The 24,452-nt window shown below is 39.3% G+C and overlaps 1 protein-coding gene across 3 annotated transcripts in view; it reads right to left on the reverse strand.

The window, feature by feature from the left end:
* Nucleotides 1–24,452, reverse strand: part of AAGAB (alpha and gamma adaptin binding protein) — a 47,204-nt gene that overhangs the window by 10,037 nt on the left and 12,715 nt on the right. For all 3 annotated transcript variants that reach the window (XM_004374688.2, XM_023729747.1, XM_023729748.1), the window contains exons 2-6: nucleotides 18,299–18,489; nucleotides 18,071–18,167; nucleotides 17,644–17,733; nucleotides 16,163–16,246; nucleotides 704–786 (exon numbers count right to left, since the gene is read on the reverse strand). In XM_004374688.2, coding sequence (XP_004374745.1) covers nucleotides 704–786; nucleotides 16,163–16,246; nucleotides 17,644–17,733; nucleotides 18,071–18,167; nucleotides 18,299–18,489 — 545 coding nt within the window. The remainder of the gene's footprint in view (nucleotides 1–703; nucleotides 787–16,162; nucleotides 16,247–17,643; nucleotides 17,734–18,070; nucleotides 18,168–18,298; nucleotides 18,490–24,452) is intronic.

The following is a 24,452-nucleotide window of genomic DNA, read 5'->3' on the forward strand; positions in this document are numbered from 1 at the left end:
CTGTTTGCTCTATATCCACGTTGTATTCAAAATGTGGAAATGTACACAATCCTAACCAAAACAGCTCAGAGACTAATGAAAAGATCCGTGGAAAGTAAAAATAAAACAAAAAAAAAAAAAAAAAAAAAAAACCAAATCTGCTGCCGTCAAGTTGATTCCGACCCATAGCGACCCTACAGGACAGTCAAACTGCACCACAGCACTGTACAATTTTCTCTTGGTTCTAGCGTACTGCCCAAGGTAAACCTGGACCAACGTCCTTGAGGACAGGGAGTTGAAACTGGACTATAAGCTCAATGAGGGCAGGCACCTTGCCCCAGATTTGAGTACAGAGACTTGCACACAGAAAATATTTAAAAAGAAAAAACAACAACTTTATTTTATACTTAAGATCTGGCAGCAAGTTTATGCCTTAAGGAAATCCTGGCATGGTTTTCAAAAAGCACTCTAGCAAAAAACCCAGTAACGGAGGAAAATGCAAACATCTTGAAAGGGGCTTGCTGCTTTCACAAGGGCTGAACTACCCTTCTCCCAACAGGTGTCAGGGACAATAGGGCTGTTTAGATCCTCCTTTTATCTATCTTTAATATTCCTTGCTCCCCCTTAAGTGGAAGGAAAAAAAAAAGACAAATGGTGTAAAGATTCATAATGACAAGGAGAAATTAAAGCCAAAGAGGAGAAAAGATGCAAGAAAAATACTGACCTCTGAGCGACAGCTCTCTGCTGACCCAGTGGTACGGTTTGCTCCAGCCAATGAGCTGAGAAGGCTAAAGCCTTGGTTCCTATCTGAAAAGAAAAAGACAATCACTGAAAATTGTCATTCACATTTTAAATTGTTAAAGTGACTGTGATGATGAAACAATGGCTATATCGTCACTATCCAAGTTCTAACTATAAGAAAAACAGTTACTATCAATTACCATAAGCTCTCAATTCTGAATAATAAAAAAGTAAAATTATGGGTCAAATATAAAAGCAGGAGCATTATACAACCACAACAAAACAAATGGCTACTGTTAAACAGTGGTTCTGTTTTTTTTTTTTTTGAAGATTAACAGCACGGATGTTTTGATAGTCATTATGCACTAATAAGGGGCAGTGGTTAAACACTCAGCTGCTAATCAAAAGGTTGGCGATTCGAACCCACCAGCCATTCCTTGGGAGAAAGATGTGGCAGTCTGCTGCCATGAAGATTTACAGCCTTGGAAACCCTACGAGGCAGTTCTACACTGTCCTATAGGATCACTATGAGTTGGAATTGACTCAACAGCAATGGGTTTGGGTTTATGCACCAATATTACCATGTTTTAAACTATCAAAGACATTTTAAAAAATGAATGCTAAGGCATTATTAAAAAACAAACTCGTTGCCGTCAAGTCAACTCCGACTCATAGCAACCCTACATGACAGAGTAGAACGCCCCATAGGATTTCCAGAGAGTGACTGGTGGTTTCGAACTCTAACCTTTTAGTTAGCAGCCAAGCTCTTATCCACTGTGCCACCAGGGCTCCCACGGCATTATTACCAAGTAAAAAGCAACATGCATGCTTTTTGAAATAAAGCTCTAATTTTGATAAGCCATTTAGAGCTAAGGCTCCCAAGACTTTATTCTCAGTACAAATCTAGAGGAGAACGTCTAGAAGTGATGGAAGTATAAGACCACCCCTGATCCAGCAGTGATCCCCATCATCACCTGGAGCGCTTATTAGAACGACCCCAGTATTCAAAGGGCCCTACTCAGAGGCACTGAATTAGAAGTTCTAGAACAGAGGTTAAGGAATTTGAATTTGTGGCAAGTACTCCAGGAGATCTTAGGATCATGGAAGTTTGAAAACACAGTCTTAGGGTAGAACATAAAGCCCACAGTCCAACAGTTTAACAGTGTAGATGTCAAAGAACTTCTGTCTCCAAAGACACACTCCCATCTTGCCTCTCCTCTCCCCATCCCTCCCCTGATCCATTCTCATTTCTTTCTCTAAACCACCTACAGACTTCCTATATTCTTTCTCCTGCCTGGGAAAACCTATTGTCAGATACTTGGGTCATACAGAGGTATCAAGGAAAGAGAAACTTCGGTAGTTTCCCTCTTCTTTCCTTTCACTTGGGGAGATCTGCCGTTTAAACTGGGATGAAGCCCTCACTGTGGAATGCTGGGCATTAGCCTGCAGCTCTTTTGTCCCTGACCTCTCACCATATAGGCAGTCCCCCAGCCTACCTAGTGCACACTGTCATCAGTCCAGTACCTACGCTTTCAGCACCGCAAGGGCACGGGGCAGCACCAAGAGCCTGCTGTTGCCCTCCTGCCCTCTTGCTCCATCCACAACCTCAACGCTGGCAGCACGATCGAAGGTGTACACGCACTGCTGGAACGTCCTTGCACCACCTCCAGCTGGCTCACTCTGGGAGGACTCTCCAGGCCGGATGCCTGAGTGTGCCAATGCACACCAGGGCACGAAGTGTTCATGAAGGTAGGATGGGGAGGCTCAGGGGTCTGAGAGCAGATCGATGCTGACTCCTATACTAGTAAGACAGTTTCACTGAGCCTGAGTATGTTAATTCAAACGTCAACATAGTCCTTTCTTTTTGGCCAATGTGCTACTGATATTAAGGCAATTGTATGCAGTTATGCAATAAACCCAAAACCAAACCCACTGCCCTCGAGTCAATTTCAGCTCATAGAATAGAAGTGCCCCATAGGGTTTCCAAAGCTATAAATCTTTATAGAAGCAGACTGCCACATCTTTCTCCTGCGGAGTGGCTGGTGGGATCAAACCACCAATCTTTTGGTTAGCAGCCAAGTACTTTAACCACTGCGCTACCAGGGTTCCTCAATAGACAGGGGTTTTATGTATCATGAGCATACATGAGAACTCTTATGATATACTTTAGGCTATTTGTACAAAAGGCATTATCTGAGTATTAGCACACCACTGTAAGAGAGCCCTCACTTCTGTTACTGTAAATAACTTGGGCTTTGGGGAATTTTCAAATCCAATTCACAAACCTCACTATATTCCAATTCCATGGTTTATTTTTTTCCTCTGTTAGGCATTACCTAAATTTGGCAGGCCAGACTCAATTCATGAAGAACAATGCAATACAATGTCAGTTTATGCATATTTTTAGACCAAAACAGTCTATTTAAAATGTCCCATTCTTTTCAGTTGCTGCCCACAAGTGGGGAACAGGATGGACACAGGTTAGCAGTGAGAGCTAGCCTCGGCACTGTATACGTTAACCCTTTTCGTATCTCTTGACTTCTGTTCCATGCTCATGCATTACCTGTTCAAAGAAATTTTTTTTTTTAAGATTTAGTGTCTCATTCTAATAATGGATAAAATTGTGGAAAAAGTCAGAATGGTGGAATGACAACTAGGCTAGTGGCCAGAAAGCCTGAATTTCATTCCTGGCTCTGCCTTCCTCTGTGATCTTGGACAAATCAACCACTCTGTGCTTCAATTTTCTGATCTATAAAATGAAGACAAGGAGCCCTGGTGGTGCAGTGGTTAAATGCTTGGCTGCTAACTGAAAGGTCAGTGGTTCGAACCCAGCAGCCGCTTCGCAGGAGAAAGATGTGACAGTCTGCTTCCATACAGATTTACAGGCTTGGAAACCCTGGGGGGCAGTTCTACTCTGTCCTACAGGGTCGCTATAAGTTGGAATGGACTTGACGGCAACAGGTTTTTTGGTTATAAAATGAGGAGATTGCTATTCCTATTTGTCAAAGTCCTTTCTGATCTAAAAGTTTGTGATTTTATGAAGTAGAAGAGCCATTCTTTAGCTTCTCTCTCCTTTTTTTTTTAACTTTAGCCTCTCTTGACAACTTGGAATTAGCTGGGTTTAAGTATCACTATTTTAAAATTACTTAATAGAGAGAAAAATAATAACCTTTAAGTTCAGAAGCCTTGTAAGGTTCACAAAGACTATGAGTTTATAATCAGGCTTCAGGTTAATTACAATGAGCTTGAAAAACTTTTGCTCAGAACTTTCTTATAAACAATGCAGAATTCAGTCAACCAACAGGACAGCCCATTATGTTCCATGGATTGTATTTTAAGGAAGTTAGAAACTTATAAATTTACACTATTAGAAAAAACTAACTTTGGTTTATCCAAAGCAGGTTGCTTGCACATTAATATTGCTCAAAAAAGTTGGATAAAATTTTACACACATATGGCTTTAAAGCAGCTCTCAGTTTTGCTTGGTTCAATGTTTCTCAAAATGCTGCCCACGTGCACCCACTGTCAAACTATTCTTGTCATAGAAAAGAATTATATAAATCTTTTCATCTTTGCTAGATTTTTTTCTCCCCAGGATTCAGGGCATGGAAATGTCATTCCTATGAAGATGGATTTATCCCTTTAGCAGGTAGTTGTTGAAACTGGCTCTAGCATCTATGGTTTTATTGATGTCACAAAGTACTAGCCTCACAAGGAATAAAAGACACCACCTACTCAACTCCTTCTCCTAGAACTTCAGGGCCACAGAAAGGGGAAGTAAAGTGATGCAAAATAAATTATTCTGGAAGGCATAGTAAGTATATTAAACTCTGGTCCTATAACCATCTAATTTAGTTTCAGTAGACCAGTAAGTTAGCACCAGTGGAATAATAGATAAAAATGACAGTATAATGGAAAAATCCAGTGGTGCTGGTCAAGAGCATAGAATTCTTCCAGGAAGTGTCAAAAACAAAATGATAGCCTTTGGAGTACATATCTGAAATGGGGAATTCTCAGGCATTGGGAAGGCTTTTTTTTTTTTTTTTAATAAAAAGTTTCAAGAAAAGCTGAAATATATGGAACTGTTTAGATACCGCCTCACAAAAAAGGGTACAGTGTTATTTTAGAAATACAAAATGCATCATTTCATATAGCTATTTTGAGCTACATTATATGAGACATTTAGAGAATTAAACATCTAGGCAAAAAAGGAAAATTTTAGTATGGGGAAAGAGAAAAAGTAATAAAATTTAAAAAAAAAAGTATTTTTTTTCCTTCTAATTTTTTTGCTCTTCTCCCACTCCTCCAGTTTATCAAGGCAATATAGTAAGCACAGGAAATTGGAAACAGATAAAGGTCTAGATTTTCTACTCTTTGCTGTGTAGTCTGATGCAAGTTATGCCTTCTCTGTACCTCAGTTTCACCTTCATACAATACTCACCTTTCAGGATTGTTGTAAGGGTTAATAATAATAATAGCTAACATTTACTGAGTGCTAAATATGTGCGAGGTAATGCTTTAAGTACTGACTATACACACTTCATTAATAACTACAGTAACAACAATTAACTAGGATAGCTACTTTTATTTTCCTCTTTTACAAAACAGACAAAAACTCAGAGATTAAATAACTTGTCCGAAGTCACACAGCTGAAACTAGAACTTGAACTCCAGGTCTCTCTGATTCTAAATTACATGCTGTTTCCATTAAGCCAAGAGGTCTTGGAAACATGTAAAGATTGAGACTGTCAATGCTGGATGTACAAATACTGTGTATGACACAAACTTGGGTCAAGTGCAAAAAGATGTTTCTAGTCATATACAGTTTTTGTTTGCCAGTAATCTTTCATTATGTCCCTGTTATAGACTGTGATTTTAACTGAACTAAGCTGAACAGGTCAGAACTGAATAATTTAATCACATGCTGCTCCAATGCCACTCACTAACTGATCCCAGCCCAGCCCTGTAACTCCTGGAGGCACTGGTCATTGCTACTTGCAGACAGGTGATTAGGCTCCACTGTCCCTCAAGTACTTGCAGATAAGGGTTTCTCAATCACAGCACTATCGACATTTGGGGCTGGACAATTGTTTGATGTAAGGAGCTGTCCTGTGCATTTAAAGATATTTAGTAGCATACCTGGCGTCTACCCACCAAATGGCCCACACCTGTTGCCATCAAGTCAATTCCGACTCACAGCAACCCTATAGGACAAAGTAGAACTGCCTCATAGGGTTTCCAAAGAGCAGCTGGTGGATTTGAACTGCTGACCTTTTGGTTAGCAGCCGAGCTCTGCCGAATGTCCCCTAGGGGGCAAAATGGTCACCAGTTGTGAATCACTGACAGACATCTACTGATTAGGATACAAACATTTTTGGTTAAAATTGTCAGGTTTTAAGTCATTTCTTAAAATGATTTTTAATAAAAAATAAAAACACTTAAAAGATTTAAATCTTTACCTCCTGTCAGGATTAGAACTATCTTCTCCCTACTCTGGGAAACTTCTCTGTATGATCTTAACTCATAATCACCTTTCCCTCAGTGCCATTTGCCTTTGTCGTTCTTACTCTTCAACTAGTCTTTCAGAGAATATACTAGTATAATATTTGTCTTGAGTGTATCTCCATCCTCAACTATATCATAAGCTCCTTGCAGACAGGGACAATAGTTACCCCACATACTCCACAGCTCCCAGCATAGTGCTAGGCACACAGCAGGGAAGCTGAAACAGCCTGATGTGACTGTCAGACCAATGCTGCACGCATTAGCTAAGCAACAGAAATCAGAGAAGTTTTTACTTCAAATATATATGCCATTCAAAATATCAAGAATTTCCATGACCCCACTCCCAAAATGTCTTGTATAACCTGTTATGTATTTTCTGTGTTCATATTTCAATTTTTACTTCTTTAAAGTATCAATTATTTGGCATCATCTTAAGAAGTTCAAGTTTCTCCCATATTTTAGTTTTCTTTACATTCCTTTTCCCTCCCCACAAATATTTTCCTTTTATTATCAGCATGCTCTTTTCCACCCATGTGATAACCCAAACTTACCATAACCAGAAGTAAGATATTTTAATTTACGAAGAGAAGCTGTACCCATTTTTGAATTGTTTTCTTAAATCACATCATACTTTTTAGGGTTTATTTAGAGAAACAGCCTTAAGCACTGTATCCACCTCCACTGTTGGCTTTGGATCCAGGTAAGTGAACCTCTGCTCTTCCTATAACACCTGGAACACCTGTTCAAAAATCAAGAACTCTTTCTGCTAATAATTGCAAATATAATAAATGTGACCAGAAAGTAATCAGACTATATTGTTCACTTTTCCCTGATTATAAACTATATATTCATTATAGAAAATTTGGTAAATAGAAAAGAGTATAAAGAAGAAAATTATATCACCAAAAAAAATGCCAATACTGCCCTGGTAGTGCAGTGGTTAAGAACTCGGCTGCTCACCAAAAGGTTGGCAGTTCGAACCCACCAGCAGCTCCTTGGAAACCCTATGGGACAGTTCTACTCTGGCCTATAGGATCGCTAAGAGTCGGAATCAACTCAGTGGCAACCAGTTTGATATGTCCTCCTAGTCTTTTTTTCTATAACTGTGCACACACACCAATTCTTAATGAATTGAGCTAAATGCTGGAATAAGTACTGTCTTTTCCAAAGTTGCAAAGGAAAGTTTTATACTAATTCCAATGATGGTTCTATTATAAAGCCCTACTTCAGAGCCTGAAGCACCTTCTTTTGAAAATCCTCAAAGGAATGTTTAGAATCAAGTAAAAGATGATTCAGAACCAAATGTGGGAGAGAATGTGAACAATAAAACAAGACTTTACCATGAAGAAAAAGACAAAAATTTTTTAAAGCCAGTTCAAAGCCAGCTCTAAAACTAATTCCAAAGAAGAGAGCCAAAAATGTCTCACAAGGTGGCAGCAGAAGAGCAGGGCCTCCGGGGTGACTAACTGGAAAAGATTTCCCCACCATTCATTTACTTATTGATAATTTAGGGGGTGATTTTTTTAAAACAAATCTCATCGTTTTCTTCAAACATTTATTTCCTCCTATCTTCTCGAATTCTACACAATTCCCTCTTCTTTCTTACAACTCAATCTCCTCCATGCCAATTTATGCCTTCTATAGGTGCAAAGAGAAAGCAATATATATCTCGCTTATAAGATATGTATTTCTTATATATATTTCCAAACCCACTGCCATCGAGTTGATTCCAACTCATAGTGACTCTACAGGACAGAGTAGAACTGCCCATATGGTTTCCAAGGAGCAGTCGGTAGATTCAAACTACCGACCTTTGGGTTAGCAGCCGAGCTCTTAACAACTGTGCCACCGGGGCTCCATAAATATATTTACATACAAATATATATATTTATTTCTTAATAAGGTATATATTTTTGATTGCTATAGTCACAGAGATTATTCAAATCATTTTTTTCTAGTTCCCAATATTTGGCACTGGGATAAGAAGAGAACTTGCTCTGACTTAAGGAACTCAGTTTCATAGAATACATTCAAAGGGATCTTAGGTATGATGCAGTTCTACACTACCATCCTACAGATCAGGAAACTGAGGTGCAGAGACATGAAGCCATTTCCCCAAGATCACACAGGCAGACCCAGATTCCCAGCCTGACCTAACGCGCTCTTCCTCAACCACTGCTCCTCTCACTGATTTGATGTTGTTTTATTTTCTGTAACATCAGATTCAAATTTTTATTTAATCATCATTTTTTACTTTTTAAAGAATAATTTATTTTATTTTTTGTTGTTGAGAATATACACAGCCGAACATAAACCAATTCAACAGTTTCAATGTACAATTCAGTGACACTGATTACATTCTTTGAGCTGTACAGCCATTCTCACTGTCCTTTTCCAAGTTGTTCCTCCTCCACTGACAGGAACTCACTGCCCCCTAAGTTTCCCATCTAATCTTTCATGTTGCTATTGTCAGTCTGATCCCATACAGACAGTTCTTAAAAGAGCACCATGCTCAAGACAGACATTCTTTACTAGTTAAGCCTAACTATTATTTAGTTTTAAAAAGACTTCAGGGGATATTTTTGATTAAAGGTTTAAGGTTTAAAGATTATCTCAGGGCAATAGTTTGAGGGGTTCATCCAGCCTCTGTGGCTCCAGAATATCTGGATTCCATGAGAATTTGAAATTCTTTCTGCAGAATTAATGACCCACTGAATACCCCAGGCACTATGGAACGAACTAGGAGGTAGAACAGAAGCATTAAATACATTATTAGGACAATTAATTGGGAAGTCCCATGAAACCATGACCCTAAACCTTCAAACCAAGATATCAAATCCCAGGAGGTATTTGGTTGTATATAAGCAGGCTCAGCAGCTACTCTTTTTGTTGTTGTTGTAAATATATCACATGACTACTACCAATCCAACTTTTTACAGGTGTACAACTTACTGACAGCAATTACATTAATCAGCTGTGCAATTCTACCCTTAATTTTTCTATCGCTATAAATTGACTCGATGGAATGGCTATAAACTGAAACTCTGTGCTCCATAAGCAATAATCTCCCTTTTCCCCCTCCTTCCCGCCCCTGGTAACCACTAATAAACTTTGGTCTCTATACATTTGCCGGTTCCTGTCTTTTTAAATAAATTATTTTTTACTTAAAAGAAAATTACATATTAAAGGCATTAGCCATTTATCTAGTTTCTCAGTAGACTACCTTCATATCACAGTAGGCCTTGTGGTTTTTGCTACACGTTTCTTACCACTGCTCTGTTCATTAACTACAAATGAATCCTTGGACTAGAATCGGAGATTTCTGCCGTGGTATCTTGTTACCAAGTTAAGTTTAAGGGGAAACATATTAATAGATGATCAATTCTTTACATTTATGATGGGAAAACATAAAAAACTGCCAAGCGAAAGAATTGTTTCTACTGTTAAAATCCCACTTACTCCTCACCCACTTGCACTGCTGGAGATCAAACTGTAATAGATAAAGGAAAAGTAAACTCTCAGAGCTTTTGAAATCTAGACTCTACAATTATTGCTTACCACTGGGAGATCAAAGTCACAACTTCGTAACATTTGTTTAGTCTAATCCTTCCTTTGCTGATTAGAAACAATAAAAGATCACAGAACTTCCCTTCCTTGCCCCCCACTCCCAGTGGTATTTGGTTAAAGACCCACTGAATACCCAAGAACCAGGAATGCAGACTACGAAACGCAGAGGAAACACTCCACAGCACTAGTCCGCACTCAGGTGGCAAAGGCCCCTAAATGGGGACTTGGGGTAACATTAAACTGACTGGTTAAACAAGGACACACTGTATAATGCTACCTTCCTATGTGAAACAGCAAAATGATAACCTCATCTGAAAACAAACAGACAAAAAAACTCATTGGGCTTCTACTAACCACCTTGCCCTTAAAACTATTCTTTATTGAGTGCCTCCCAAGTGCAAGGCACAATACCAAGCACGATGCCTAGATCATCCTATAAATAATACTCTGCAACTAGGCTTTTTGATGTACCAGACCAATTGACAGAGAAGACAATCTCACTGGAGACCAAAAAGGGGGAAAAAAATTAACTTCTAAAATGTGGCAAAAAGCACTGACCCTCAGTTTCTTCTTTCATGATAATAAGTGCAGATTATCAAATTATAAAAGCTAGACCCAGATGGTGGTTTTCACAAGCACAAATCAGGCTCTGATAGGGGCTATGGGTAACTCAACTGGGCAGCTGATATTTTATCTACATTACTTTCCCTGAGCTGTAGCGTGACTGTAGTCAAACTTACAGGGGCAAGGAATTTAAGTCAGGCCAGTACAGGAAAGGATATACAGTAAGCCAGCGGATGTGGATGTGGACATTTAAAAGGCACAGCCCCCTGCAAAGGCAGTCCTGACCACTTCATTTCCTGCCTTCTGAGTTTTGCGTTTAATGCGTAGTGGAAACTCTTGACTTCCCTCAGAGTTTGACCTTTACAATGAATCCAGTGATATCTAGGGATTTCCTCTAGGAAAGAGCTTACTATATACTACTGGTTCCCTTAGCTCAATGTTTCCCAATCTTTCTGCATGATCACCTTCCTGGAGCCCTGGTGGCACAGTAGTTAAGCATTTGGCTACAAACCAAAAGGTTGGCAGTTTGAATCCACCAGCTGCTCCTTGGAAACCCTATGGGGCAGCTCTACTCTGTTTTGTAGGGTTGCTATGAGTCAGAATCCACTCAACGGCAATGAGTTTGAAAGAGTCATTTCAGACTTTTTTTTCCTAATTACAACAACTACCCAGTTGAAAATTTTAATACCACAGATTATACATAGAGAATAAGAATTTTTCCCCCCAAGAACCAATTTTCACCCCCTTGGAAGTCATATGCCATTGAGAATGCATGTTTTAGCTTATGAAATAAGACATTGGTAGAGCCAAGGATGTAAGACTAAGTTATTAAAAGTTAACACAGAAACTATGTCTCTGTATCAGGAAGATTTATAAACTTCTTTCTAGAATTATAATTTGCCTACAAATGTAGTGCTATAATCTGTTTGCTCTTACATTTCAACTTTAAGTAACAACAACTAATTAACTGGGCCATCTACTATGTATAGTTAAGAGTCATAACTCAAAGTGAATAATTCTACTGTGACTCCAAGTAAAATATTTTAAAATAAATATAAACTGTATTTCACTCAAAAGTAATATGCAAGTATTTATTACATTAACTATCTGGAAGCTAGCATCACACACCTACCCATAAATGCTAAAGGATACACACAACCCCGTATTCTCGTCAAAAACAAAACACAACTCAAACCTGAACTCAATCACGCCTTTACAGCAACTTCCAGTTTACAGGAAACACCGGGGACAAAGGAACAAATCAGATTGTGGAACTCTCCAGGACAACTGGCCAGGACTTTTCAAAAAAAGTCAGTACCAAGAAAGACAAAAAAGGTGAGGGTGGGGGCAGGCAGTTCTAGAAGAGTTTAAAGAGCCTTATATGTAATTTGGGATTAAGTGCAGAGACAATGGGATAGATACCAACATCATCTCAGAGAGCCTTCTTTTTAAAATTTAATTTCTTTATTTAAAGGCAGTAAGCAAACAGGTCCAACATCTCAGATATAATCATTACTTTCAGTCAGTCTCATTAAAATCTTACTCATGCCAGAAGCACGGAGGCCAAGGGGGTTCTGTAACCAACTGAACTTACCCGGCTCTGCCAATGATTTCCCATGCAACCTGGGTAAATTATTTAACCGCTCTGTGTTCGTTTCTCTAACTGGCCAATAATGTAAATCAACACACTGTAATGGAAAAACACTTAATAGTCAGGAGACTGGCCCTCTGGTTGCACCTTTGCTACTGACTCACTGTATGAATATGGGCAAGACATGCCTCCTTCTCAGAGGCCTCATCTCCCCCATCTGAACAGCCGTACCAGATGCACATGCACACATTCTATGCTCTAAATGCCTTCCCCTAGCTAATTCACAGCTACTATTATACCAAAGGAGCCCTGGTGGCCCAGTGGTTAAGAGCTATGGCTGCTAACCAAAAGGTCGGCAGTTCGAATCCACCAGCCACTCCTTGGAAACCGTATGGGGTAGTTCTACTCTGTCCTATAGGGTCGCTATGAGTTGACGGTTTTTGATTATAAAACAAAACAATGTCCCTTACTAAATTCTATAAGACACAAGAAGATGTAATCCGGGTCAAGACCTAGTAGAAGACTTAGTAGAAAAGATATTGCATTAAAAAACTGGGAAGAAAAATATGATTGTTCTCCAATATAACAGTCTCATAAGCTTAGGCCAAGTACAGTACTTTCCCAACTTTAATTGGGCTCAACTGCCATTCATGAAGCTCACAGAAGACAACTCAAATGGCCCGGATACTCCCAGGATCTAAATTATGACCTTAGACAATTATACAGCCACTTATAAATGCTGTATTATTTATTTCAGATCTCATGAAAGACTGTTTAGTACAAGCTGGTGACCTTTTCATGATGCCAGACCATACCAGAAAAAGGTACAAAGGAGATATGGAGGGCAGTACCCACCCTTTTCACCTCCACCCATAAGTGACTCTATGCTGGGCACGGCCCTGGCTTTGCAAGTCAGCGAGATCACTTGCGAATACTACGTGATTTAGGAACAGGAGAAAGTGGGTCAGTCAGCAGACAAATGCAACTTCCAAAATGCCTTATTAACCTCCATGGAGTAAGCACAGAATCTTACAAGTTAGAACTAGATGACTATTATTTATGTCAGCAGTTCTCAACCATGGCTGGGTGTTATAATCACCAAGGTACTTGAAAAAATACTGCAGCCGTCCTTCCCTTCTGATATAAAGGGTCTGGGTGACATGCCGGCAGCACAGTCTTTATAAACTCCCAGGTGGTTCAAATGTGCAGCCAGGGCTGGGAGGCACTGATTAATGGAGATCAGCCTCATTTTAGAGATATAAAGGGGAAACTTTACTACAACAAAATAACTTAAAAGGCTATGTGTTACAATATGTTAAATGCACGGACTTCAAAATCATAAAGATCTTAGTTCAAGTCGGGGCTCTGACAGTTAATAGCTATTATAAGTTGGTTTGTCAGCCAATTTTTTGGTTTAAACACAAGAAGTAAGAGAGAAAGAGAAAAGGAGAAAAAGAGAGAAAGAGGGGAAATAAAAACGAAAAAGTAGGAAGAGAGACCCCCAAAGCAAGTCGGTGAGTCTGAGCATTGGCGAGCAGCCACCATTCAGATATTGCAGAAAGCCTGCTGAGGGGCAGAGCTCACCAGGTGTTCACAGACCACCACAAAGCAGAGCTCTGCAAAGGCTGAGGAGGCAAGTCACCCTGGAAGAGTAATACGACCCAACATCTATTCACACAGAGCTGTCTCTAACGTCAGACACCAGGCTATCCCAGGATGCCCTACGCGATTCCTAAGGCCTGCGTTACATTACATTTCCATATCCAGGACTCTTCCTAGAGAGAAGATAGCTCAATTTTCTTCATGCCACTTGGCCAGAGTTCTCTTAAACTTGGAATTAAGCTAATGACAATATTTTGGGTTTTGGCTAATGGCAAACCGATGTACCAGTACTGTAAAGAGAAAAGAAGAAAGCAGAACTTCATGGCAAAGAAACATGAAAAATCCACAATCTGCCTCTTTGTCTTGCAGTTCTTTTAAGAACACTGTTTAGTGTCTAGAACAAGTAGAATTGCATTTTTTTTCCTCAAAAAACATCTTGAACCATACTTCCAAAGTAATATAGCACGTTCAGTAAAGCGTCTAAATTTATAACCATAATTGTAAATTACAAGGCAGTAGTACTTCTTTAGTATATGACAGATTTTTCAAAAAGTGACTGAAGCCAAATAAGCTTTCCTGAGAATAATTCTCATAAATACAACAAGCACCACTGAATATAATTTTATTCTAACTGGATCCAGTTTACGTACCATATCTTAAACTTGTTTTTATAGTTTAGAAAGTCTAGAGCAATGCCTCACCATGGCAAAGGTTCAACAGGATTTGCTGAATAAATGAATGAGCAAGGACCAAGCCTTAATTCTGAGTTTGTTTTAATAATAAGGAGATGACCACAAGGCTAAAATCTCCTTACTCCTTCTAGATCTCCTATTACGGCCTTATTTTGATTGCTATAGCAATATAAGACCTAGTATTTTGGCAATTCAATGTAACAGACAAATCAGATTCCCCCTAGAAAGAAAGAAGAGTCCCTGAATGGTGCAAATCGTTAACACACTTGGCTGCTACCTGCAAGTTTGGAGGTTCAAGTCCACCCAGACAAACCAAGAAGCAAAAACCAAACCCGCTGCCGTCGAGTCCACCCAGAGGTGCCTCCAAAGAAAGGTCCGGCAATTTACTTCCAAAAAAGTCAGCCACTGAAAACTCTATGGAGCACAGTTCTACTCTGATACACATGGGATTGCCATGAGTTGACAGCAACTGGGTTTAGAAAGAAAGAAAGGGAAAGGAAAAAGAAGGGGGGAGGGGAAGAAGGGGGGCCCAATGCCAGAAGGGACATCTCCAATGATGACGAGTGTTAGATCAGACCGCAGGCAGACTAAAAGGGCCTAATCTCATGAGACACTCAAGTGTCTATCAAAATTTGAGATGAAATACTCTATTTCTATAAAACCAGTCTCCCATTTGACCCTTTATCTCAGGGAAGATGGGGTAAAGGAAGAAGTTTTTCATTCCCTTCTGTAGTGTTCCACCTAGCATAGCATACTTGTTGCGGCAGCCAAGCACTACATGGAAAAACAAGTAAACACGTAGTAATTCCAGTGTGTGCAACTAGCCTACCCCCTTCAGATGACATTTCATATCCAGCCCGCCCCCCGATGGCCAGTACCACCACACTGGCCTAGGCCCCAACACCTCACTCCTGAGCTACTGTACAGCTGCCTGGTCTCCCTGACTTGAGACTCTAACTCCACCTCCTTTATATGCCAAACCACTCTGCACACCCCCATCACATTAACCTTCCGAAGATGCCAATTTCTTTGCATCCATCCCTTGTTAAAAATTTTCCAGTGACTCACCAACTCCTATGGGAAAAAGCCCAGATTCTCCTGCCTAGCATTCAGGGCTCTCTGTAAGCCAGTTTCTACTACTCAGAGAGGTCCTTCTAGTGACCTAGAACATACAACAATCCTTTTTTTTTTTTTTTAATAATGTTATTTGTTTTGTTGCTGTTGTTGAGAATATACACAGTAAAACACACCAATTCAACAGTTTCTAAACATATATTCTTCAAGTTGTGCAACCATTCTCACTCTCCTTTTCTGAGTTGTTCCTCCCCCACTAACACAAACTCACTGCCCCCTAAGGTTCTTATCTAATCTTTTGAGTTGCTTTTGTCAATTTGATACAACCATTTTCTTGATGCCAAGTTTCCTCCACGGTTTATAACCCTCGCCTTCATCAACCTAAAACTTAACCATCCCAGGAAGACTACCATCAACACTCACTTTCTCCTTGAATCTCTATCCACTCAAGCCCACAGCAACAGCCACAACTCTGACCTCTATGCACCTCCTGCCTGTATCAGTCATTCTTCACTCATCACAGATGGCCTGGCATTGTTACCTGGCATTTTAAAGTGCACACGTGGATTCCACAGCTGGATTATGAGCTCCTAAGGACAGGGTTCACGTCTTACTTGAGGACATTTCTCAAAGCCAAAGACAATGCTAGGCACATTATAGGCATGCTATAAGTTCTTACTAAATTAACTACTAAACATATATTCAAAATTCCTAGAAATGCCTGGGGAGTCAAGAATCAGAACAAATCTACAGATTGCACATAATCCTAATAGCTTCACATATATCAGAATAATTGAAAACTTACAAGGAACAAGAAAAAAATAACTTTCAGTCCCAAGTTACTAACCATTCTTCATCACCACATTGGACCAGACATTCGCATTCAAGGCTTGCACAATTCGCTTCACTCCTGTAGATTCTGGAAAGTCATCTAATCAGGGAGGGAAAAAATACATATTTACACACACTTATACATACATACTAATACATTCATCTATATGTATAAATATATCCCCCAAGCCATAGTTTCAAATAACTGTGGCTTAATTATCTTGTTCATTTAGTTGTTACTTTATACCGCAATGTACGTATTAAGGAGAAAAATAAATACAGAGCTTAGAGTGTCTAATAAAAACATTCCAGAAACTAAAGCAATGAAATAAATACACAATAAAGAGGCTTATATCATAAAGTCACCCCCCTGCCTCACCAGTGGAATCCATTCATATTCTCCCAAAAATGTAAGTTTCCTTTATACAATACCAGCAGAGCCAAAGAGATACCAATCTTGGTTATCTATAGAGAACGAATTTCCTGAAGGCAGAAATGGTCTTCTTAGTTATTATAAAATCCTATAAATGCCCTATCTTTTCCTGGGAACCACAGAATAATGACTATTATTTATGACAGATATCCACAGAACTTCTTTGATCACAGCTAGTCTAAGAGTGAGAAGTGAAATTACTGCGTAAGTGTAATAAGAGGCAGGGAACCAAAAAAAAAAAATCCACTGCCATCGAGTTGATCCCGACTCACAGCAATCCTATAGGACAGGGGAGAACTGCCCTATAGGGTTTCCAAGGTTGTAAATTTTTACAGAAGTAGATTGCCACCTCTTTCTCCCACGGAGCCACTGGTAGTTTTGAATTACTGACCTCTCGATCAGCAGTCAAGTGCTTTAACCACTGTACCACCAGGACTCCAAGAGGCAGGGAAAGGGTCATAAAAAAAAATAATAAACAAAATATTGGTATTGCCCTGCTTCTGGAATTTGACTGATACTCAGAATAACAGGGTAGTAATCTCAAGTAGCATAGCAATAATAAAGTGGCATTCTTAGCTACAATGAAGGTATGATTATGTATAAGGAAATGGAAATCCTTCAGGTATTGAGGATTATAAGACTACATATGGAAAATAACAGCAGATACAGTTTTCACATGGTTGAAAAAGAAAAGTCTCCTGAGATTTTACAGAACACAGTTCACACAGAACCTGTCTCTAACGGCCTGGCCTGGGTAACCTGAAGAACAGTGGGGAAAGGATAAGGGTTAAGGAAATGACAAAGATTTAAGGCAGAAGTCCTCTACCTTCATCCATAAGAAAAAGGAACAAGTCCTAGAATGTGTGGTAAGACCAAATGAATGGATGAACAAAGTGATGACAGGACGACATCAATGGATTTTTCTCTCATCTTTTCACAGCTGTGCATGTGTATGGGGCAGGGGGGATGAACAATGCTTTTTTAATTTTACTGTGATTCTTCTTTCTAAAACAATCTCTCATATCTGAATCCAAATGCCACACTTTCTACTGACACACACTTACCATCCTCCTCAGGCAACTCCTCTGGACTAAGTTCTACCAATTCGAAGCCATGTTTGATGCACCATTCCTGTGCTTTCTGTCGGTTTACGCCTAAGATGATACCCAAAAGAATGTTTATAAATAAAAAGAAAATGAAACATCAATATCTCTGCAATACTCCCCACAAATCTCAATGTATTTCTCTTAAAAGGCATTTAAAATAAAGTAATACAGAGAAAATTATTTCTCAACCGCACAGTGTCCATTCTTTAAAAAAAAAAAAAAAAATATATTGCACGATTCCAAAGAGAAGTAGCTGAAATATTTTGGTAAAGTAATAAAGTTTAGCACATGACAGGTATTGTTCTAAGTTAAGGAAGCAAACGGTTCTGTTTATCAAGGAATGGCAAATGGATGTACCAACTACTGTCCCATCTAAGTACCTTACCGTTTTCAGACACTCTATCACAGACCAAGATCATCACCTCAGGTAACCATGCTTCTGCCAATGGAAGCCACGATGAGACACTATCCAGACCAGATTTCTAGAGGGAGGAAAAACAAATGTACATACAAACAAAAACAGCAAAAGAGGCATTAAGACAACCCACAGAGAATTCGTGGGGTGGTGGGGAGGGAAGGCATATTCAAGGCTCCATAAAAAACAAAGTCTTACTTGTGTGCTGTCAAAGTAAACCACAAATGCTTGGACAGACTCTGCAATCTCTGCAGTGACGAGAAATTTGTTTGGTACCACACACAGATTGATATCTGCTGAATAGTACTTATTATCAATGGTCCAGGGATAAAATCGCACAGCATCACTGGAAGTCACTTCTGCAATAAGATCCTCTGTTCCAAGGATATCTACATAAATGATACAATGATACAACAGTACGATGAAAAGAGCAAAACCAATACCCATTCGGTCAATTTTCTCCATGAGATACTAGATTAAATCTAGCACTTTTGCTGCTTCCCTTTATGTAAGGATTTCTAAGGGCCTTGTATTTATTAGGGTATATCATCACTTGATTATGAAAGTAATGGTGACACAATTTAAGTCAATGGCTTTTTTGCTTTACAGACAGAAAACTTACTGTGATTAGATTAGATAGTAGGAGAGAACAAAATTCTTACCCAACCAATGTCTAGAAAAGAGCAAGCAGAAGAGGAAGAATGACAGCTTCATTAATTCTATTGCTTAAGTACTTCATAGGAGATAGAAGATTGTAAGAATCTTCATTAATCCATAATTATTTTGTACTTATTTTAAGGTAAAGAAAGAGGATGAAGGCCAAACCATTTAAAGAAATTGAACCACTACATATATTCCTTAGGCCAAATGCTTAGACATTAATTCAACTAATGAAATAAAAGAACAGATACTGAAAATGACTCTACTTACATTTATATTCAGCCTTGTTCACATTCTTAAAAGCCAACACAAATTCTTGTTTGACAAAGACATGTCTGGCAAATGTTAAACGTGTAATAGCCAAGCAAATTAAATATTTTAGAATATAACTAAATCTTCTTTCAGAAATCTATGTGCAGCGTGGTAGCAGAACCAATACAAAATCCCTTACAGTGAAAGCTAAGTCAATGATGAACAAATAAATATAGACATGGAACCATAAAGTGTTTCACTTCCACAATGTCATACAGTATCTAGAATTGGAAAACACAAGAGAAATTTTTCTAACTCAAACTCCCACCTCTCACGCCTATACCCACAACCTTCATTTTATACAGATGTGGAAAATGAGCTTAGAGAAGTAAAATGACATGCCATTAATTGAGTTATCTTAGAAGAATATACAGAAAAATGGCCACAAACTCTTTTTCAACACATACTAAGATGAACACATAAAATATTCCTCAAACTCACAATTAGCAGGGCACTGAAAACTAGAAGTTAAAATTTAAATTCCAGAGCTAAAGATTATACATTTGGAAACATAGTTTTTGCTCAACATAAAAGTATGGGCAAGTGATTTAGTCCAGAAGACTGCTAGGAAAAATATACAATAATATAGAAAATGTGTGTGTGTGCGTGCGTGTGTGTGTGTGGGTGTGTGCGTGCGCGTGTGTGCGTGCGTGCGTGTGTGTGTGCGCACGCACACATGTGTTCGTTTCATTGGTAAAGTTTTCTTACCATGTGGTTATTAGGAAGAATTGGTCCTCTGAAAAATGAAAAGATTTTTTTTTTAAGGAAAAAAATTTAAAATAAATTTAAGCTCTTGATATAAGGCACATTGTGAAATTAACTTTTTAAACATTTTTTTCACCAAAATCAGAACTGTTACTGTTAAATTATTAACAGAAGGTCTGCATCAATATTCGAAAAACTGAGTTTATACTGTCTCCTTAAGAAATCTGCTTAATTTCTACCTGAAGTCATAACCTTTTATTTAGCGTCAATCAATTTCACAGCAACCAGCTGCAATGTCCTTCATGGAGCATTATGACAAGTTCAGTGGGAAATAAGCCCGAGGAACAGATGAGTTATTAAAATCAAAGATTCCGCTTCCATGTAAATGTTTCAGGGAAAGAAAAGTCTGCATCAAAGTCTACACTGCATTCAGAGCTAATTTTCCAAACTTCAAGCAGGTGGCATAGCAATATGTGGCTGTGTTTCTAAGAGCTGAACACTGCACAGCTAATACACATACCTTAATATGCCGATAACAACACATATGGAGGAAGGCAGACTAAACCAAGGGGAGTGCCAGCAAATGTACATACCGATTTGTTTTAATAGGTGGGAGGAATCACCCTATGGAATCAGTCCTCATTCATGGATAATTTTTTAAAAATAATGAATTCACTCTTTTTTTTAAAAAAGGGAAAAACAAGGTACATGAGAGTAATACTCTTACCATCTCTACAATCAGGTCTTGATATTTCCTAAATTAGCTGTATAGTTAAAAGCTGGAATTAAATTTGGGTTATGCTTTTTTCAAATCAGCTTTTCCAACTAACACAAAAAAATAAAATCAATTAAAGTGTCCTATACTTACTAATTATAATTTATAATATTTAGATTCACTAAGGATGGCTTATTTTATTAAACAATGTTTAGAATACAAGAGAACAAACCAACGCTTGTTACTGAGAGCTCTTCAAATTTCATTTTGATCTGAAAATGTTTAAAATTTTACTTAACACACAGAAAGGAGCTATTTCTCTCTTTTCTTCTAAACCCAGGTGGGACCAGAACCAATAAGTTAGGAAAAAGCATTTCATATTTCACGTGTTTTAGAAGCTGCATTTTGTTGTGTTTTTATTCTCTGTGCTGCCTAAAACAAGTTGATAGCTCAATTTAGTTAGCAGATTTTTTGTTCTAACATTTTATGTCTAATCAGATACTTTCTGCGAGGCTGCACATGGACTTTACTATCCCATCTGTGCCATATTAGAGCTAGGGAAGAACAGTGAAGATTGTCTCACTCTAGTTCTCATCATCAATATCATAATGTAGAGTTTAATTTAACAAATGTAAATGTCTACACTAAATATAGCTTTCCTCCTTCATCTTCTAGATTTAGTTTCAAATGTTTAACAACAAATTTATTCCTTTCCAAATTAAAAAAACATTCACCCAAACACCTGTACACATAGTAAAGAATTTCTAGAAATCATTTGGTACAATTTACTCATTTCACAGACATGAAAACTGAGGGCCAGAAAAAAGAAGCCACTTGCCTAAAAAGAAACCCTAAAATGGAATTCAGGTCACCAGCATTCTTTCCCACTACACCACGGATGTATTACATGTTAGAGCACTGAGCTAGACCACAGTCAAGTGCAATATTAAGCCAAAACTGACCTATGGGCCTATGGTATCCTCTGCCCTTTTATGAACACCAAAAATAATAGCCAGAACGAGGACACCAGAACCTATGAACCGGTAGCACCGTTACCCACTAAAAATTGTCTACAGGTTTCAGGTAATTTATATGTCAAAAGTAAGCCACGGTGGGTTTCTTTGAGGGTTTCTGAGGGTTTGTTTTTTTGTTTGTTTTTGCCAGACTTCTTAGAAAAACATGCAATAGTCTCCCTTCTTTGCCCTTCACTAAACTGAAGTCTGCTGCAAAAGACCTCTTTAAAGGGTTAAAAAGCAAAGATGTCACCTTGAGGACTATGGTGCGCCTGATCCAAGCCATGGTATTGTCAACCGCCTCATATGCATACGAAAGCTGGACAATGAATAAGGAAGATGGAAGAAGAGTTGACACCTTTGAACTATGGTGTTGGCAAAGAATACTGAATATACCATGGACTGCCAGAAGAACGAACAAATCTGTCTTGGAAGAAGTACAGCCAGAATGGCGAGACTTTGTCTCATGTACTTTGGACATGTTATCAGAAGGGACCAGCCCTGGAGGAGGACATCATGCTTGGTAGAGGGTCAGTTAAAAAGAGAAGACCCTCCAGGAGATGCACTGACACAGTGGCTGCACACAATGGGCTCAAGCATAAGAACGACTGTGAGGATGGTGCAGGACCTGGCAGTGCTTCGTTCTGTTGTACATAGGGTCACCATGAGTCAGAATCCACTCGACGGCACCTAACAACAACAAATTGAGTGTTGATGTGGTCAGCCCTGATACACACAAATAAAATCAAGAGCAGCTGCCCCTGGTGGACCTCAGCCTGTCTCACTCACATTGCTGGCAGCCACCTGGTGATGCTGTAATACATCATTTTTAAAGACACAAACACTAGGTGATTAATTGCCAGGTCTGTTACTGCAAATTTGATTCACGGCTTAGAATAGCTAATGTGTAGTGTTTTCAGATGAGAAATTAACTCTTAACCCAGTTCAGGTAGCAAGTATAAACCTTTTCCCCGGTTTTAGGTTCAAGTTTCAGGTTCTCTGTTTGAGGAGAAACTGTTGTACATATTGACCAAGTTCTCCACAACTATTTACTTTCTCAGTTCTTTAGTGAACTTATTTCTCCTATAATCCCATATGTCAAGTACCTGAAAAGAAAGGCTCTACAGACTTGAAGACAGCCGCATGCCAAGGCAGCATTTCAGTTCAGTCACCCAACATCTCCCTCTTTTCTCCTGCCCAGCTTTGTACTGCTCCCTATCTATTCTAATGTTCCCTCCCTCTGCGGTAAAGGAGCCCTGGTGGCACAGTGGTTAAGAGCTACGGCTGCTAACCAAAAGGTCGGCAGTTCGAATCCACCAGGCACTTCTTGGAAACCCTATGGGGCAGTTCTACTCTGTCCTATAGGGTCAATATGAGTCAGAATCCATTCGACGGCAATGGGTTTAGTGTTTTGCTTGTTTGTTTGTTTTAACTACTACTGACATTCTTTGCGAAGAGAAGTTGCCTCACAGTTAAATCGTATTTTCTACACTCTGAAGGAAGTGACAGCTGCCACCTCCAGTCAAGAGATAATCCTCCCAGAAACCAGAACTCTTCTGAGAATGCAAAATTGGTTTTATTTTTTTTCACTTAGAACCGAAACTAGCCTTTATAACAGGCATTGTAACCTCCCACCTCAGATATGAATATCTTTCATGGTATCCACTCTGCTGGGGGCCCCAAGTGCCTCTCCTTTCCCTTGGTGACAGCAGTATTAATCAGAACAGAAAAGACTGAGTGTAACAGGAGCAGCACAGATCTGGGGTCAGACAGACCTGCATTTGAATGCTGGCCCTCTGAAAGAATGCGGGCATATTAACCTCTGTGTGTCTCCTTTTCCTCACCTGCAAATGGGGACAGTCACTCCTCAAATGGTTTCTTGAAGAGTCAATGAAACAATGTAGAAGAAAGCACAGGGCCTGGCTCCGAGTAGGCTCTCATTGAATGTTCCCTTTTCCCAGCTCAGTTTTTTGCACAGAAGACAGCAATCCTGACTAGAGGGAAGGTTAGCGAAGCACTGAGGGAACAACCACCTCCTTCAAGCTGTTCAGGCTCCCGAGTGGTGCAAATGGCTTGTACTGGACTACTAACCTAAAGGTTGGAGGTTCAAACCCACCCAGCGGCACCTTGAAAGAAAGGCCTAGTGATCTGCTTTGGTAAAGATTGCGCTAAGAAAACCCATCAAACAGTTCTATTCTGTAACACATGGGGTCGCCATGAGTTGAAACTGACTTGATGACAACGGGTTTATTTTTTTTTGTTGGGCGGGGGGTGGTTTAAGCTGCTCTGGCTCATCCCCTCCACTTCTGACCACCACCCCAAAATATGCCTTCTCAAAATTTTTTTCCAAATAATTCACCATAATCAGGTGGGATTTATACCAGGTATGCAGGGATCGTTCAACATTAGAAAAACCATCAATATAATCCATCACATAAATAAAACAAAAGACAAGAACCACATGATCTTATCAATCGATGCAGAAAAGGCATCTGACAAAATCCAACACCCATTCATGATAAAAACTCTTAACAAAATAGGAACAGAAGGGAAAATCCTCAATATAATTAATGGCATGTCTTAGGCTGGGTTCTCTAGAGAAGCAAAACCAGTAAAGTGTATAAACATATATATAGAGACAGATTATACCAAGGAAACAGCTCACGTGATTGTAGAGGCTAGAACGTCCCAAGTATGTGGATCAGGGTAGAGGCCTCTCCCAAGTCACACGGCTGCAGAAGCTGGCAAGCTCAAGATTGGCAGGTTGGAGAGCAAGACTCCCACTCACAGGCTGTGCAGATCGATGAACCCCAGGTTCGGCAGATAAGCTAACAGCTCAAGTCCCAAAAACGGGAGATGAGACGACAGGAAGCAGCCGCAGGATCCAGAGAGAGCAAAAAGCCAGAAGATCTACTTATATACAGATGTGGGCCACACCCCCAAGGAG

Source organism: Trichechus manatus, unplaced genomic scaffold, assembly GCF_000243295.1.
Source record: "Trichechus manatus latirostris isolate Lorelei unplaced genomic scaffold, TriManLat1.0 scaffold00030, whole genome shotgun sequence".
Lineage (NCBI taxonomy): Eukaryota > Metazoa > Chordata > Mammalia > Sirenia > Trichechidae > Trichechus > Trichechus manatus.